Source organism: Mustela nivalis (genome assembly GCF_964662115.1).
Source record: "Mustela nivalis genome assembly, chromosome: 8".
NCBI lineage: Eukaryota > Metazoa > Chordata > Mammalia > Carnivora > Mustelidae > Mustela > Mustela nivalis.
Window position 1 is genome coordinate 54037774 of NC_139027.1, and position 19251 is coordinate 54057024.

At 38.6% G+C, this 19251-nt stretch overlaps 1 protein-coding gene across 1 annotated transcript in view; it reads right to left on the reverse strand.

Annotated features, from left to right (window-relative positions):
- APLF (aprataxin and PNKP like factor) overlaps positions 1-19251 on the reverse strand; it is a 78112-nt gene that overhangs the window by 26086 nt on the left and 32775 nt on the right. The window contains exon 6 of the mRNA XM_082744117.1: positions 14406-14587. Coding sequence (XP_082600243.1) covers positions 14406-14587 — 182 coding nt within the window. The remainder of the gene's footprint in view (positions 1-14405; positions 14588-19251) is intronic.

The window sequence follows — 19251 nt, forward strand, 5'->3', positions numbered from 1 at the left end:
TGGTGAGTGCTGTGAAGTGTGTAAACCTAGCAATTCACAGACCTGTACCCCTGGGGATAAAAATATATTATATGTTTATAAAAAATAAAAATAAAAAAAAAGATTCATATTTTAAAGTTATTAAAAACGCCACTTTCCATGTCTGTAATTTGGTTACTTTAAACCAATTTACAGTTATTAGAAAAGGAATATACAGGGACACCTGACTGGCACAGTCAGAAGACCATGTGACTCTTGATCTCAGGGTTGTAAGATCGAGCCCCACACTGGGTGTAGAAATTACCTTAAAAAAAAAAGAAAATCTGGGGCGCCTGGGTGGCTCGGTGGGTTGGGGCCTCTGCCTTCCGCTTGGGTCATGGTCCCAGGGTCCTGGGATTGAGCCCCACATCGGGTTCTCTGCTCGGCAGGGGGCCTGCTTCCTTTCCTCTCTGCCTGCCTCTCTGCCTGCCTGTGATCTCTGTCAGGTAAATAAATAGAATCTTTAAAAAAAAAAATCTTTAAAAAAGAAAAGAAAAAAAGAAAATCCAAGCAGAAAATCAATAAAGAAACAAGAGCATTGAATGACACATTGGACCAGATGGACCTCATAGATATATACAGAACATTCCACCCTAAAGCAACAGAATACTCATTCTTCTCAAGTACACATGGAACCTTCTCCAGAATAGACCACATACTGGGTCACAAATCAGGGCTCAACCGATACCAAAAGACACAGATTATTCCCTGCATATTCTCAGATCACAATGCTTTGAAACTGGAGCTCAATCACAAGGAAAAGTTTGGAAGGAACTCAAACACCTGGAAGCTAAAGACCACCATGCTTAAGAATGCTTGGATCAACCAGACAATCAAAGAAGAACTTAAAACAATTCATGGAAACCAATGAGAATGAAGACACTTCGGCCCCAAACCTTTGGGATACAGCAAAGGCAGTCCTAAGGGGGAAATACATAGCCATCCAAGCTTCCCTCAAAAAATTTGAAAAATCCAGAATACACCAGCTGTCTCTACACCTTAAAGAACTGGAGAATCAACAACAAGTTAAGCCAACTCCACACACAAGAAGGGAAATAATCAAGATTAGAGCAGAGATCAATGAGATAGAAACTAGAGATACAGTAGAATGTATCAAGGAAACTAGAAGCTGGTTTTTTGAAAGAATCAATAAGATCGATAACCACTGGCCACACTAATCCAAAAGAAAAGAGAGAAAGCTCAAATTAATACAATTATGAATGAAAAGGGAGAGATCACAACTAACACCAAGGAAATAGAAATAATCATAAGAAGTTATTATCAACAGTTATATGCCAATAAGTTAAGGAACCTAGATGAAATGGATGTATTCCTGGAAAATTATAAACTCCCAAAATTGAACCAAGAAGAAACTGATAACCTGAATAAACCGATATCTAGTAACAAGATTGAAGCAGTGATCAAAAACCTCCCAAAAAACAAGAGCCCAGGACCTGAGAGATTCGCTGGGGAACTCTACCAAACTTTCAAAGAAATAACACCTATTCTCCTGAAGCTGTTTCAAAAAATTGAAGCAGAAAGAAAACTTCCAGACTCTTTTTATGAAGTCAGCATTACCTTGATCCCCAAACCAGGTAAAGACCCCACCAAAAAGGAGAATTTCAAACCAATATTACTGATGAATATGGATCCTAAGATTCTCAACAAGATCCGAGTAAACAGGATCCAATAACACATTAAAAAGATTATCCACCATGACCAGGTGAGATTTATCCCTGGGTTACAAGGATGGTTCAACATTCAAAAGACAAAAGGCTGATATCCAGGATCTATAAAGAACTTCTCAAACTCAACACACACAAAACAGATAATCTCGTCAAAAAATGGGCAGAAGACATGAACAGACACTTCTCTAATGAAGACATACAAATGGCTATCAGACACATGAAAAAATGTTCATCATCACTAGCCATCAGGGAGATTCAAATTAAAACCACATTGAGATACCACCTTACACCAGTTAGAATGGCCAAAATTAGCAAGACAGGAAACGTGTGTTGGAGAGGATGTAGAGAAAGGGGAACCCTCTTACACTATTGGTGGGAATGCAAGTTGGTGCAGCCACTTTGTAGAACAGTGCGGAGATTCCTTAAGAAATTAAAAACAGAGCTTCCCTATGACCCTGCAATTGCACTACTGGGTATTTACCCCAAAGATACAGATGTAGTGAAAAGAAGGGCCATCTGTACCCCTATGTTCATAGCAGCAATGGCCACAGTCGCCAAACTGTGGAAAGAACCAAGATGCCCTTCAACGGACGAATGGATAAGGAAGATGTGGTCCATATACACTATGGAGTATTACGCCTCCATCAGAATGGATGAATACCTAACTTTTGTATCAACATGGACGGGACTGGAAGAGATTATGCTGAGTGAAGTAAGTCAAGCAGAGAGAGTCAATTATCATATGGTTTCACTTATTTGTGGAGCATAACAAATAACATGGAGGACGTAGGGAGATGGAGAGAAGGGAGTTAAGGGAAACTGGAAGGGGAAGATGAACCATGAGAGACTATAGACTCTGAAAAACAACCTGAGGGTTTTGAAGGGGTTGGGGGTGGGAGGTTGGGGGAGCCAGGTGGTGAGTATTATGGAGGGCACGTATTACATGGAGCACTGGGTGTGGTGCATAAACAATAAATTCTGTTAGGCTGAAAAGAATTTAAAAAAATATATTAAAAAATCTTTAAAAAAGAAAAGAAAATATATACCTGTATCAAACATTTACAATCACATCAAGCATTCATTGAAAAAGAACCAGAAAAATACAAATGAAACATTAAGAGAATACAACTTTGCTTCCATTTGAATATAATTTTTCCCTGAACACTACTAGTCTTTTAAACTCCCTGTTCAATAATGTGTCATGCTCTTAACTTGTACTGTCTTTATAATTTCTGTTACTGAAATACTTATTTCTACCCTCTAAATATAATCATGACTTTTTCCCCTTCAGTTGAATGGTAAAATTGCTCCTCCCTCACATAGAAAAACTTGGATGAAGCTGTGTCACAACAAACTCAGAAAATAAATATGATTTCTTTGAAGTGGTCGGATAAAAGTTTCAGTTTAACCAAAAAGGTGTTTTGAACCAAGTAAACATTCTCATTAGCACTGCAGAAACTTTTTAATCCGTACTTACTACCAGGACAAACAGTAAGCCTATTCGTATCCTATTAAAAATGACTCCTTAATTACCTAACTTCCTGTGGAGTAGAAACATAGCTCCGATAAACTTCAGTCCTCCTGGTAACCACTACTGGGATGTGCTGACAACATAACAGGTACATGTGAAGGTTCAAACCCATTTATAACTAAGGATTCGTGTATGCTGGCTGCCACCTGGAGAAAACTGGTTTTGATATCACTTAATACCCAATGGCTCACATTTCCTGAGAAGATACTCATTAGCATGACTTCTTTGGGACTAATTAAATTTTTTTAAAGATTTGTTTTATTTATTTGAGAGATAGAGAGAGACAGCATGAGAGGGGAGAGGTCAGAGGAAGAAATAGACTCCCTGTCGAGGAGGGAGCCGGATGTGGGACTCCATCCTAAGATGCTAGGATCATGACCTGAGGTGAAGGCAGTTGTTTAACCAACTGAGCCACCAAATGTCCAATTACTTAAATGTTCTGATAGTCTTTTCTTTTTTATATATATATATATGTATATGTATATATATATATATTTAACCATTGCCATTTATCATTTACCAATTTTGCCATTCAAATATATATATATATATATATATATATATATATATATTTTTTTTTTTTTTTTTTTTTTTTTTTTTTTTTTTTGAGAGTTAGAGAGAGAGTGAGCATGAGCCAGGGCAGGGGAATGGTGGGCAGAAGGAGAGGGAGAGGGACAAGCAGACTTCCTGCTGAGCAGGCAAAGTGGGGCTCAATCCCAGGCCCCTGGGATCATGACTTGAGCTGAAGGCAGACACTTAACCAGCTGAGCCACCCAGGTGCCCCTGATCTTTGCTTTTTTAAGATACATAGTATGTAAGTTTTTTTAAAAGGCTATCCAAACTGACTAAAGATCTTGCAAAATGAACCTAGTTCTTACCATATTTCTTGAATGGTAATAAACAACCTATAAGAAAGGCAATCTGGCTACCTCTTGGAGCTAACCCTCACCTGGTGGTATTCATGCCACAATTCTCTAAAACACCTACTCTTTTCTCCCACACTGCTCAGTTACACCCTGATCTCATCTCCCGCCAATACAGGACCAAACTCACACATGCCAGGGACTGGAACTCTTGGGTAGGAATGGGACAATCCTGACCCACCTTCCCCTTGGCAGTTCCTAACCGAGTCAACTCACCAATTTTCTTTTTCCCTGTTTATGCAGAAACAGCGCAGGTTAGTAATCCCTTGGCTAAGCAAATGTCCAATAAAATGTCAGTCTCTTGTTCCTGTTGGCATCTCTAAACTCCACAGTGAATTGTTTTAGAGTGCTTTCTCTCTTGGTTTCAAAGACAGAACATAACATCTCCCCACAAACAGAGCACTCCCCCAAAACTTAAAATCTTCTGGCCTCTCGGATTTCTTTGTATAAAGCCTGGTGGGGGTGGGGGGCAGAGGTAGGATGATGAACCCTTCTCATTCCTTTCAATAAGCCTCACAGGGAAAGGCTTGACTCTTACTGCTGGGGGTCCTTTCAATCATGAGATACTTATACTTAGAACTTTTGTCCCCAGCTTTGGGCCTCAGTAGCAGTTTGGAATTGATAGGGTAAAAAAAAAAAAAAATCCCATTCAATATCCTGTCAATTATTATAGGGAAAAAAGAGACACAACTAGAGAAGCAGTTAAATAAATTAGAATCCATTCTTACCATGAAACACTATGCAAAGGTTGAAAATTAATAGATTTCTCTCTACATATAAGATTTTTTAATTAAAGAATCTTATATATATATATACAAATATATATACATACACATATACATATACATATACACACACACCCAATTCTGTTTAGCTTAAAAAAAAAAATCCCCGTCCACCTATGTATTTACTTGTATAAATTCAAATAAAAATGTTTAGAAGGATACAAACCAAAACAGTAGTAAGGCCAATGGGATTGAAGGATAAGGCAAATCAAGATTTTTACTTTATACTTCACATGTTCTAACATTCTTTTTTGAATAACCGCATGCATTTTTTTGGCCATTTAAAAAATAGAAAACAGGCCAAAGAAAACAAAAGATAAATGTTTAACATTATTTCAACTCTACTGTTTTTTTTTCAATCTTCACAAAGAATAATTAACACACTAATTTATTCTAAAAGAGAAAGAAATGATAAAGTCACAGATACCAATACTGTGGATCAGGGGTTCTCAAATATATTTTAGGAGGCACAAAAGCTGGAATTCATAATGTCCTTTATGGAACTTCATGAAATATTGATACTCAGTGGGCCCTTGGCATTCAAGAATTTAACATTCATGATTTCAATTATTTATAAAGGATCCCAAAAATCCATTACATGCAGTAATTTGTAAGTTTGCTGAGACATAAATTTGTCCTGTGCCAATTACAAAGCTCACTGAATTGGCAAGCGAGGGAAGAGAAAAGATGGAAGGTGTGTATTTAGAAGAAGCAGGAGAAAGGCAGAGAGGTCTGTGCTTTTAAGCACCTACACTGCTTGGACGCAAAGGTGAAGAATGAAATGTGGGTGACTGAAGGTTCATAATAGAGAAACGGGGTTCCCTATACTATAAAAATATATGCTACAGGCCTCAGGGATCAAGCTGGTGTAAGGTGACGTTGGTGCTTGGCAATGGCTGGAATGTACTATTAAGAGTATTAAATTGTCTGTTAACTTGCCCAGCAAGCCCTCCCTGGCCCCTCAACCATCTGAAGTTTTTAATGTACCACAAGGGACAGGCTACAGAACTTCTGCCCAATATAAGTTCGCCGAGGTAATTTGCTGCCCCTGAAAAGAATGTCTGTACTGATAAGTTGCCTTCAAAGTCCTGCCTTAGTCTCATTAGCACCCACATACTAAGGATTAAAAATCCCAACCTCCAGCCCCACCTTCACTCTTGAGCTTCAAACTTTGTCAACCACTAACTAGACATTTCTTCATCAATATCCTATGCACCTCAAACTCAAAATGTGAAAACTAAAATCCTCCCCCTGTATTCTATACCAAAGTTTGTGCCAACATAGCTTCTCCATTCTGGCCAGAACCTTGCAAGTGTATCTTTCAGTCCTTCTTTTCCCTCACTCTGCTCAGATCCAAGCAACAAGTCCTGCAGTTTTATTTCTTAAATATTTCTCTGACCTGATGCCTCTGTGCCATCCTTAATGCCACCAACCTGGATCAGAGTCTCTTTATTTCTTGACTGAGATGTCCTCATTTCCTCTCTCATTTCCCTTTCATTTTATTCTCTTTCAGTCTCTCCTCCAAAGAGCTTCCAGGATTACCTCTGCAGCCAAAATCCTCTCAAATTCCTCCCTCTATGACTGGTCCCCACTGCCAACTCCATACTCACCTGGCTTTACAGCACAAATTCTAAAAACAATAGTTCCCAGCAGGCTATCAGTACTTCCTCTGCTCCTGTACCTGCTGCCCATCTACCCGGATGGATTCCTACTTCTACCTCTTCTGTTAAGATTCAGCTCAGATCAGTTCTTTGAGGATCCCTTCCCTGAAAGTTGGCTTAGGCAGCCCCAAAGCCCCCAGAAAAATCAATGTGGTGTCAACATTATTTCATGATTTTGAATCATGTCCCCCACAGAACTATGAGCTTCTAATCAGCTATCTCTTACTCATGTTTTATCCCAGATTCTAGCACACTGCCTTGCATATAACAGAAAGACAGCTTAGTGTAAAGATTACTAGAATGATCTTTGAAGTAAAAAAAAAAAAAATAGTAAACTATTATCATGAATAATAGTTTAGCCATTTCCTAACTTTTGACTTTGAACAAGTTGATTCCAACTCTTGGAGTCTCAGGTCTCTCGACTGGTAAACTGGGGATATTATCAATCAACTTTCCAGGATTTTCTTTCTTTTTTTTTTTTTTTAAAGATTTTATTTATTTATTTGACAGAGAGAGATCACAAGTAGGCAGAGAGGCAGGCAGAGAGAGAGAGGAGGAAACAGGCTCCGTGCTGAGCAGAGAGCCTGATGCGGGACTCGATCCCAGGACCCTGAGATCATGACCTGAGCCGAAGGCAGCGGCTTAACCCACTGAGCCACCCAGGCGCCCACTTTCCAGGATTTTCTAAAAATGAAATGAAGTAAGTATAGTTGTGGGTCTAGCCCATAATAAGAGCTAGGTAAATGGTTATGTGTTTGTTTTAGTTAACAGCATTATCAATACCATGATATCACTACTACTTCCTTAATGAATGCTTGCTGAATAAATGAATGAAAAGATGTCTCTGTGGGGCTGAGGAAAGCCATGCTGTAAATGGTGTTAAGTGGCCCATCAGAAAAGCAAAGGATACAGAATTCTCTGATGTAGTAAACCAATACTGTGGAGCACTGGGGCAATACAGCCTTACCTAAGAGATGGCTGTGCAGTAAGAATTACATTCTTCATCTCCCCTGCTACTTTCATGAAGAAATAGAGGAGTAGGACTTCACAGCCGGCATGTGTATGGAAAGAAATGAGATGCCTCACAGCTAGCACACAGCATTAGCACAGCGGCATATACATACAGGGCAGGCAGCAACCCTGGAAATGGCTCTCGCTACCAAAGCCTCCATCTCCACATACACCTACACTCTAAATGCACTGTGTCCAAGTTTGCTTCCAAATAATGCAGATATAATAGAACTCTCTCCTTAGTCCTGATTTTTTTTTTTTTTTACAGAGAAAGAGTGTGTGTATGCACGTGTGCATGGGAGTTGGGAAGGAGGGATGGCAAGAGCAAAAGGGAGAGAGAAAATCCTAAGCAGGCCCCACACCCAGCCCAAAGCTCTATGCTGGGTTGGATCCCACGACCCTGAGATCATGACCTTAGCCAAAATCAAGAGTCGGACGCTTAACCTACTGAGCCAATATGCTGTTAGTCATCAGGCTCTGTTAGTTCTACCTTCAAAATGTCTCTCATGGCCCTCTACTTCTTTTTGGTCCAGTGCCACTGTCTAGCTCAGGCCTTCATTCCCTTCGGCCTCCCATGGCAGCTTTTTAGGCAGTTCCTGCCTCCATCTTATGTATGTTTGCTATGCCATCTTCCTGTCCCTTTACTCTCCTTCCCAAAACACTTCAGAGAGTCTCTGAGGCCATGAAGTACAGTCCTAATTTCTGTACAGTCTGGCATCAAGTGCCTCTGAGTTGTTCCCCAGTCTCTTGTGAAAGCTTCCTCCCCTCACCCCGCTCACCCACATCCACGCACCCGTCCATGCAAGAACTTGAGTGACACTCCAGCGCAGATGACATGGGCCACACACACTCTCCTGCCTCTATGTCTCTGCTCACGCTGTGCTGCTCATGGACTGTTTTCCTTCTCACTAACCCCATTTGCTAGCACCAACCATCTTTCAACACCTAATATAAAAATCTCCTTCAAAGAGATTAAATAAGCATCTCCCCTCCCCCCACCCTGAAATATACACCTTCCACCAAACAATAATGTAATATAAGCAACCAAGCCAAGGTGCTCAGGACAATGAAGATACTCTCAAAATAGCATAGATACCATCCCACCCCCAACCAGCTTTCAGGAATAAACAACCTTTTTGGTAATGTCTTAAAAGCTTCATTGAACACCTGGACAACTTTAAAAAAACCAAAAAACAAAAAACACAACAACAACTTTCTGAATAACCCTGATTGCAGTCTTTAAGTTGGAAGAAAAAAAATGATACATACAAACAACCAATAGGGGTACATGACACTCTACAATCAGTTCTCGGGATTCATACTTCCTGAGATAAACACTTGCTAAATTATTGGTTTTGCCAAATAAATCACTATAGCACCCTGATAAGGCAGAACAACCTCCATCTTCAAGACACGCTAAATTGGGTGTTTTTCTCCTCTTTTTATCTCTTTAATATCTTACTGCCTGAATGGACTTCTGGGCTGTTCATGGTTAATTAAACTAAGAGGCCCACTGTGACTTAGCGACTCATGACCCCTGTAGCTAGAACTAGAGGTCAAGATAATTTAACCTGCTATATCATCTATCACAATCAGTCCCAAGGCTCAAATAAAAACAAATTAATATAAATACCCAAAGACTTAAATGTGAAATTTAGATATAGGTCAGACAAGTATGAGGGGGGTGGAAATGGAGGAAAGATTATATTATTATAAATTGTTAGCTTACTATGCCACCTTCTACAATGTCTAGTCAAGCCTATCAAAACAGAAAGGCAAGATTAACTTTCTAAGATAGCAGAGTAGGAGATCTTAGTTCCATGTTTATGGGTTGGAAGGACAAATATTATTAAAATGTCTATGTTACCTAGAACAATCTACACATTCAATACAATCCCCATCAAAACACCATCAACTTTTTTCACCAAGGTGGAACAAATAATCTGAAAATTTATATGGAACCAGAAAAGACCCCTGAATAGTATGGTACTGACACAAAAACAGACACACAGATCAAAGAAACAGAACTGAGGGGTGCCTGGGTGGCTCAGTCGGTTGAGCGTCTGCCTTCAGCTCAGGTCATGATCCTGAGGTCCTAGGATCAAGCCCCACATTGGGCTCCCTGCTTAGTGGAGAGACTGCTTCTCCCTCTTCCTTTCCCTCTGCCTGCCACTCTGCCTACTTGGGCTCTCCATCTCTCTGTCAAATAAATAAATAAAATCTTAAAAAAAGAAAAGAAAAAGAAAGAAACAGAACAGAGAACCCAGAAATAGTCCCTCTACTCTATGGTTAACTAATCTTTGACAAAGCAGGAAAGAACGTCCAACGGAAAAAAGACAGTCTCTTCAACAAATGGTGTTGGGAAAATGGGACAGCCACATGCAGAAGAATAAAACTGGACCATCTCCTTACACCATACACAAAAATAGACTCAATCTTGATGAAACGCCTCAATCTGAAACAGAAATCCAACAAAATCCTTGAGAACACAGGCAGTAACATCTCTGGCCGTAGCCGCAGCAACTTCTTGCTAGACGTGTCTCCAAAGGCAAGGGAAACACAGGCAAAAATGAACTATAGGGACTTCATCAAGATAAAAAGCTTTTGCATAGCAAAGGAAACAGTCGACAAAACCAAAAGATAATCAATAGAATGGGAGAAGGTATTTACAAATGTTTTATCAGATAAAGGGCTAGTGTCCAAAATCTATAAAGAACTTGTCAAAGTTAAGGAAAACAAAATACAATTCTATACAGTTTAAAAAAAGAAAAAAAGAAAAGTAGATGGGATTCAAGGTAGGGGGGACTCTAACTCATATTAAAAGGAATAGACAGGGGGTGCCTGGGTGGCTCAGTGGGTTAAGCTGCTGCCTTCGGCTCAGGTCATGATCTCAGGGTCCTGGGATCGAGTCCCGCATCGGGATCTCTGCTCAGCAGGGAGCCTGCTTCCCTCTCTCTCTCTCTCTCTGCCTGCCTCTCCGTCTACTTGTGATTTCTCTCTGTCAAATAAATAAATAAAATCTTAAAAAAAAAAAAAAAAAGGAATAGACAGAAGCGGGCTGTAGGACACTCAGGCCACTTGGTCTGCCTGGAACTGATGTGGTTCAGCAGTCAGCAGGGCAAGATGCAGACTGAGGAGTCTGGCGCTAGGCCAAAATCCTATATATGATCCTTCAGGCCCAAGCTTGGACAATCACAAGGCTTTGGCCAGCAGGCCTCATGGGGGAAGTTGCCCTCCCCACAGCAGACATGGTGCACAGCCAGTGTGTTACAGTTTTCTGGAGGGAGTTGCAATCAAGGACTCAAGCCTCAGTGGGCTAGCCATGTTTATGGTGCATTCCTAGCCCAGGTGCCTCCATCTAGAGCTTCTTTGGTAGGTGTGGGGCAGGGGTGTGGGCTTAGGCCCTTCCCATCGATCTTCAGTGATTCCCCTATGTGGGGCTTCAACTGAGGCACTTTTCTGTACTTTGACTCAGTATCTTTTCACTCCTCCTCTCCTCTTCTCCTTCATCCTTGTCTAGAAAGAAGCAAAGCCTTTGGTCCAAGGCTCCTCAGAAGTTAGAGAATTCTCTACACCTATGTGCTGATTCTTGCCAAGTGCTGTTCCCTGGAACAAAATGGAACACTGGGGAGCTGACAAGTCAGTTCCCCTTTTGCTTGCACTGTCACACTAACTGAAGAAAGGCTTGAGTTACTTTCAGGTTGGCTCTCTGTCTTAAACTGACCACCCTGACACCTGATCACTCAACAGAGGCCAAGCCAAAACAAGAGAATCCCCTCTAGGTGCATGAAATTCTGCAAGTCTCTTCTTCCTCATATCAGCTCTTTCACCTTACGGTATATCCCATGTGTTTCCAACCATTCCAAACCTCATTTGTTAAGTTGATGTCGACCAACTTAAAAACTACCAGTTTCTGAATTTATCCGGATCTAACTATAGTATTCCCCTGTCCAAAAATACTACAATACCTATTATTTATTCTTTCTAGACCCCCTTTCCTCCATCTGTCTGATAATGGGTGTATATATGACTACCAAGGGGTAATGATACTACTTCATCTGTCTGAGCACTGTGAATGGTCTAAGTAGAGATTTCATGATCAAGTCCCTAGAATTTACCACAGAAGCAACCACAGAGAAACTCTCATTTTTCCTCTTAAGTTGAAAAACGAGATGACATGAGCCTGGAGCTACCAGCGCCCACATTTTATACCGTGTGAAACAAGCCTGCCATCAGCAGTGAAGGATGATTCGAGAGGCAAAGATGGGAAAACCATAGACCAATAAGATTTTGGTCAAGTCCCTTTTACCAGGTGGTCTTTATAATCTATAGTTCCTGCTGTTTTCCTTTCCATTCTGAAAACTGAATTATTCCTCTATGTTTGTGTGCTAATAATTATCAAAGATGATGTCCAACAATTCCTCCCATCCCTTTATACACAAATTACTCCTGTCATCAAGCAGTGGAGTTCTTATCCGCTCTCCTTGAATCGAGGCTGGCCTGGTAACTTGCTCTGACCAAAAGAATGCAGCAGAAATGATACTGTACCAGTTCCAATCATACGCCTTAAGAGAAGACAGGTTCTACTTTGATACCCTTGGAATCCAGCTTTCAGGTAAAGATATTTGGCCTAGACTACTTACTGGTTAAGTAGAGAAAGGGAGGCCTAGCCAGCTGCCAGCCATTCAATCAATCCTCATGGAGACACTATTCACACAAGGGAAGCCATTTCAGATGCTCCAGCCTCTGCTGAGTTCCCAAATGAATGCAGCCCAGCTACACCATAAAGATGTTAAAAAAGAAATGCCCAACTGAGCCCAGCCAACCCACAGAAGTATAAGAATAAAATATTGTTAGGTCACTAAATGTTAGGGTAGTTGGCTTCCCAGCAACGGTTAATAAGCTTTATAACACTATTTGCTTCAGTTGTTTCAGTTAGGCCTCCTTCTGTAGTTTATAACCTAATTAGATTATATAAATTATGTAGATTATTTTTTTAAAGTTAGTAGATTCAAGCACCTCATGTTCACTTCCAAACTGGACAGTTACATAACCCATAAGGAGCTGCAGAAAGATACGAGAAAATTAATGAGAAATAGGGACAATTTCAGAGAAATTATCTTCATGACCACACATTAGTAGAGTCACAAAATTGTAGCAGTCTAACCTGTGTGTCATCAAAATCTCATAAATACCTTGAATATCTTGGATCTATTTACTGTTCCTCTCTGCAATCTATCAATTAAGAAAAGTGTTTCTTAAGTTTTACTTGTCATTGGCAAACTTGGGTAATGGGTTGGAATAAACATAGCAAAATACATATACTACAGATTTTCTTCTGGGGAAAAAAAAACAAACAGAAAACTTTTCTTTTTTGAAAAAAAAACAAGACAGTCATACTAATATGTTCAGAGAATATAGCATATTAGGACTCAAAGTTAAACAAGTTTTTTTTTTTTTTTTTAAAGACTTCATTTATTTATTTATTTGACAGAGAGAAAGTGCCTAACAGGGGAGAGGCAGAGGCAGAAGGGGAGGGAGAGGGATAAGCAGGCTTCCCTCTCCCCAGCAGGGGGAATCCCCATGCCAGGCCTGATACCAGGAATCCTAGATCATGACCAAAGCCAAAGGCAGATGCCCAACCAGGTGAGCCACCCAGGTATTCCTGGGTTAAAGTTAAACAAGATTTATCTTAATAACTTGTTATGGTCAATACATGTGAGTCAGAAAATGTTGTGTTTTCATTTATTAAACCTGACTCCATAAGTAAGTCAAGATGTTGACCCTATGGGGATTAGACCCCACTTCCCTAACTAAAAGAAAGGATCCAGCGAGAAGTTAGATCTTTCCTAATGGGAGAGGAAGCTGGAATGAAGCGAGTACTACAAAAGGCCCAAACCTCCGGAAGAGTAGACAGCAATTCAATCATCCCAGTGTACACTACTCTAAAACCAACCTACTCCTTTGGTGTTCACTGACACTAAAAAGATGGAGACCCATGAAGCTGGGCCATAGGTCTGTAACAATCATAAAAACTATTACCTAAAGCCACGTCTCTCTAAAGAGGAAAGATACCTAACCTTTCTGCCCTGGGCTTGCTCACTCATTTGTGCAATCTCTCTCTCTAACTCCCTCTTTTTTTTTTTTAAAGGCATCCAATAATAGGCCCCATTTTCATTAAGTACCCAGTGTTAAAGAATGCTTAAGTCAGCCAAACTATTCCAGTGAGTTAGCAAAAACTGAAAGAGGAAAGAGAAGTTTTTCAAATACTGAAATTAGCCCAGAAGTAATGCTGCAACAGGCTATTAAGAACTAGCCTATATCAGTTGTTCTTCATAGGTATCAAGAAAAAGGTGATTATATGTAGTCTGAGAATGACCAATAAAAGAACCCAGGTTTTCAGAATGGAGGCACCCATTACAACCGTCAAGTCTCCACTTTTTTTCCAGTCTGAAAAATTCTATATTAAGTAGATTTGTTTTCTACAAAGTAAGTACTATATTAATTTTAGTAAGCCAAAAAAATTGGGGCTAGATTTTATCTTCATAAACTCAGTAATAAAGAACATCTTTGGTTTTTCCTTGCTGTATACAGCATATAATTAATTCTTATCTAGAACACTTGATGAAGAAAACAAATGATCAAATAATAATTTTTTTTTTAAATTTTATTTTTAATTTCTACACCCAATGTGGGGCTCAAACCCACAACCTCCAGGTCAAAAGACACATGCTACCAACTAAGCCAGCCTGGCACCCCCAAATAATACATTAAAAAAAAAAAATCACCTTGGATGAAGTGATAGTCTCTTCTTGATCAGCATCTCTGCATTTTTTCCCTGTATCTTGTTCTGCTGATGTACTGTCTGAACCTCCTGATGAAATTAATCGCTTTCTTCCTGGCTGTGTTACGTTTACTTGAATTTTATCTTTGCAGATTTCTTCTTTTCCACATTCCTGGATTATATTATCTGAAACACACAATGAAAAAGAAGAAAAAAATTACCTTCTGTATTTTCAAATGTCAATAATCCATTAAAAGAAAGAAGAAAAAGAATTAAAGGACAATTAAAAGTAAAGTTCCATTCAGATTAATGCCAACTTGAAAACACTTATTTGCATATCTCATAAAAGAATTAAGCAGCACTTTGGCCAGGAGCTCCAGCCCTGGAGAGAGCCACACCAATATGCTAATATGAACAGATGTCATCTTTGAACTGCTTCACCTTACCTCTCTGAACTCTGGGCTTTATCATTCCAATGAAAGGAATTATAATAATAACAACTCATAGAGTTACCAGGAGTAAATGAGGTACAATATATAAACTATAGCAGAGCATCTGATATGTGTTAAATATATATTTTTTTATTTTAGCACTGAATTTCTCTAACAGAAAATTTAATATCTACCCAATGAATTTGACATATAATTATTGAGCTCCTAACATCCACAGTGAGGAATTCAACTTAGTAACAGATTAAGAACCCAAAATAAAAATGGAAAAAAAAAAACCCAAAATAACCCCAAAACAAGAGTGATCATCACAAACCTCACCAATTTCGAAAATAAGTCTCAATAACAATGGACACTGTACCCCATATAATATTTACCTGAGGTTCAATATATATGGCAAACTCAAGTCAGTATAATATTTTCTTAATAAATCTATGATTCCTCTCATCAGAAAAAAAATCTATTCTTTTTTTAATTAACATACAATGTACTATTTGTTTCAGGGGTACAGGTCTGTGAATCATCAGTCTTACACAATTCACAGCATTCACCATAGTACACAAACTCCCCAATATCCATCACCCAGCCACCCTATTTCTCCCCCCTCAAAATCTACTGTTTTTAAGAGGACAATTTTCACTTTTAATTATCTGTCTCCCCTACACTCAAATGACAACTTCCTGAGGACAGAAACTTTATGTGTCATGTTCACCATTCTCTCCTGGTGTCTCCAGCACCTAGAAATGTGTCTAGCATAAAACTCCATAAATGTTTGACTAAATGAATTGTGACCATAAGCAGAATTGGTCCAAAAATTCCCTGGAGAGTCTGAATATAGGTATGTAAGGCAATCCATAGTCACTAATGTTCTAAAGCAAGGTTTGGCAATTTTTTCTACAAAAAGCCAGAGCGTAAATATTTTAAGTTTTGTTGGCCATATAGTGTCTGTCATAACTACCCAACTCTGCCTCTATGCCGTAAAAGCAGCCACAGACAATACATGCAGGGATGAGCACAGCTGTGTTCCAGGAAAACTTTAGTGACAAAAACAGGCAGCATGCTGGATTTGGCTCATGGGCTGTAGTGTACTCAAATTTGTACGAAAGGATATTCAAGTGGCCCGAAATAATAGTCCTTCATTAAAGTTAGGAAAGAAATACTGTCTACATTATTTAATAAGAAAATCAATTGAACCAATATAAACATAATGTATATACATAAGAAACTTATGAATAAACTATTCAATAACTAAACTTTGCCTAAATTACTTAAATATTTCCTTTGAATCTAAATTAGGAAGATTTCATATCATTTTAGAAACTGTCAGGACTATACAGCTTCATGCAGCAAATGTCCAAATGCTACAACAAATATGAATTATTCAAATCAAGAGAAATAATCAACTTACTATACTAAGAACTAAAAATGTAAATTAAGACACAGCATTTGCCCAAACACCAGTTTACTATATTCCAAGTGCCACACATGTACATAAAATCAAAAACAAGGGGCACCCGGGCAGCTTAATCAGGTTAAGCATTAGGCTCTTGGTTTTGGCTCAGGTCATGATCTCGGGGTCGTGATACTGAGCCCCAGTTTGAGATTCTCTCCCTCTGCCCCTCCCCAACCCCCAGCATGTTCTCTTGTTCTCTCTCTAAAATAAATAAAATCGTCTTTTAAAAATCATAAAATTAAAAATATATATTTAAAATATTCTTCAATATTCCAAGTTCTCCACTACAAATATTCCTTCTAGGGACCAGAGCTCATTTCTTTTTGCATAGGAAGAAGCCATTTTGGTATTGTTGTAAAGATCCTCTTTACAAAGAGTACATAAAATAAAGAGCTTAATTAGTTCATAATAATCTTCAAATCTGGCATACCAAACACTTTTCTAAATCTGGAATAGGTACTTTGGGCTCTCTGCTCAGCAGGGAGCCTTGCTTCCCCCTCTCTCTCTGCCTGCCTCTCTGCCTACTTGTGATCTCTGTCTGTCAAATAAATAAATAAAATATTGATAAATAAGTAAATAAATAAATCTGGAATAGGTGCAGTTAAATGGCTGCAGTAGGATAGAAAATCTGCTAAAATCAATCACTTCATTTTTAATATTACTAGTTGCACTTACTTATATGAGCTATTACACTAACAGTATCTGAATGACAGATAGCTCAACTACACACACGTCATTCCAATCACATCCATCCAACTTCATCCTCTGAAAGAACCCCCCAACAGTTATATTAACAATTCAAAGTGTATCCTTCCCAGCTTGCTAAGGTTAACCAAATATACCTACAAATATATACATATATATGTAAACACACACAGGACCAAAACTATAAATGCTATTATTCTATAAATGCTATATTTTACATAGAATCTGTAGATCAAAGAGTGCTGTATATTTAAATATGTAAGAAAGACTGGCAAAGCAGTCATATATTTATTGCCTACTTTTATTTATTCTTCTGTAGTATGTCATATACTAGGTCCAAAATTTCTGAGTTTTACCTTCCTTTTTGTTGCTAAGTAATAATTATTAACCTTCTATGTTTTAGAAGTGTGACAGATAACATCACCCAGTAGGTTTGGCAGTCTGCTACTTGCCTCTGGCTTGGTTTTTGGTGTCTTCTGCACACAAAGCTTTTGTTCTTGTTTTTGTTTTTTCACTTTTAACCTAAATGCACCTGTTAATTTTCCCCTGATGGTTCCAGGTTCCCTCTCATCATAAGAAAGCCTCCCAGAAGTAATAAAAATATTGTTCCCATATTTTCTTCAAATGCCTTAATAGTTTTAATTTCTACATTAAGATTATTAATTCAATAAAATTTAAGAATATGGTATGAGGTAGTGCTCTAACTTTGTTTTCTTTCAAATGGAAAGTTAATTTTCCCAACATCATTAATAATAATAATTTACCCTCTCCCTATAAATTTGAACTGTTAATTTTTAATATATTAACTATATGTTAATTTGATCTGTTTCTGGATGTTTCATTTCATTTTTTACTGGTCGAACTTAACTATTCCTATTCCTGCTAGAACTATCAATTACTAAAAGTAGGAACCAGGCTCAGATTGTGATATAAAAAGATCCTCTAAAGGAACAGGTATTCCTGTTATTCAAACTGTCCTTGAGCGTATAAGGAAAAATCTAACTTTGTTCAAGACTAAAATCTGACATAGATGGCACACATGGAGGAAAATAATAACCACACTTACGAATACAGACGCCAATGTTCTAAACTAAGTATCAGCAACTCTGATCTAACAGAGCTTAAAAATAATAAACCATCATGACAAATCAGACTTACTCCAGGACCCCAAGCATGGTACATTAGGAAATCTACCAACATCACTAATTACACTGACACATGAAAATGCAGGAGTATTTCTTTTTTTCCTTTTTCTCTTTTTTAGGCCCACCCCCACCCCACTGCTTGCCTACGCCCTCCCTTGCCTGCATCCCTATCTACCCCTTTGCAGGACTATATCTATACTAAAAAATTCATCAAAGAATTCAATAGTTATTCCTAAAGGAAAAAAATAAGAAAAAAAGAAAACATCCTAAACATGGTAAGAGTATCAAAACTGAATACCATTTTAATGCTGAAATACTAATAGAATCCCTATAAAATTCAGGAATAAGATGGAGCTGTCAATTTTATCCATTTTTAAAATTACAGGGTCTAGGGTGCCTGGGTGGCTCAGTTGTTAAGTGTCTGCCTTCAGCTCGGGTCATGATCCCAGGGTCCTGGGATCAAGTCCTGCATTGGGCTCCAGGCTCAGTGGGAAGCCTGCTTCTCCCTCTCCTACTCCCCCTGCTTGTGTTCCCTCTCTCATGGCGTCTCTCTCTCTGTCAAATAAATAAATAAAATCTTAAAACAAAAAATTACAGGGTCTAGTTCATGAAATAAAAATTTTTAAAGACAATAAACGGAGCAAAAAAGTCAGAACTACCATAATTTTGTAGATATGACTGTACAGCTAGATAATCTGAGAGACTTAAAAACTATTAGAATTACTTGGATAATTTAGCAGGACTGCTGGAAATTAAACAGAATAACTACCATTCAAGTAAAATTTAAGTTACAGTCAAATTAACAGAATGTCAGTTCAACATTTATCATCTGCCTTGAGTGGTCATGTGGAAAATATTCAGAGTACAAAATTAAATGCAAACCAAATGATTTGGGGACTACTTTAATCTTTTTCAGCATGTGATACTTTTCATTACTCCATGTTGGAGGGTTAGTAGATGGGAGAATAAGCGTTCTACAGAGCAGAATGATTTAAAAATTTAAAAGCTCCTTTTGCAATCCAGCACAAGTGTCATATCCCAGAAATTATGACTTGTCCTGGAGCCTAGGAGGCTAAGGGAACAGAAATGACTGGAAGC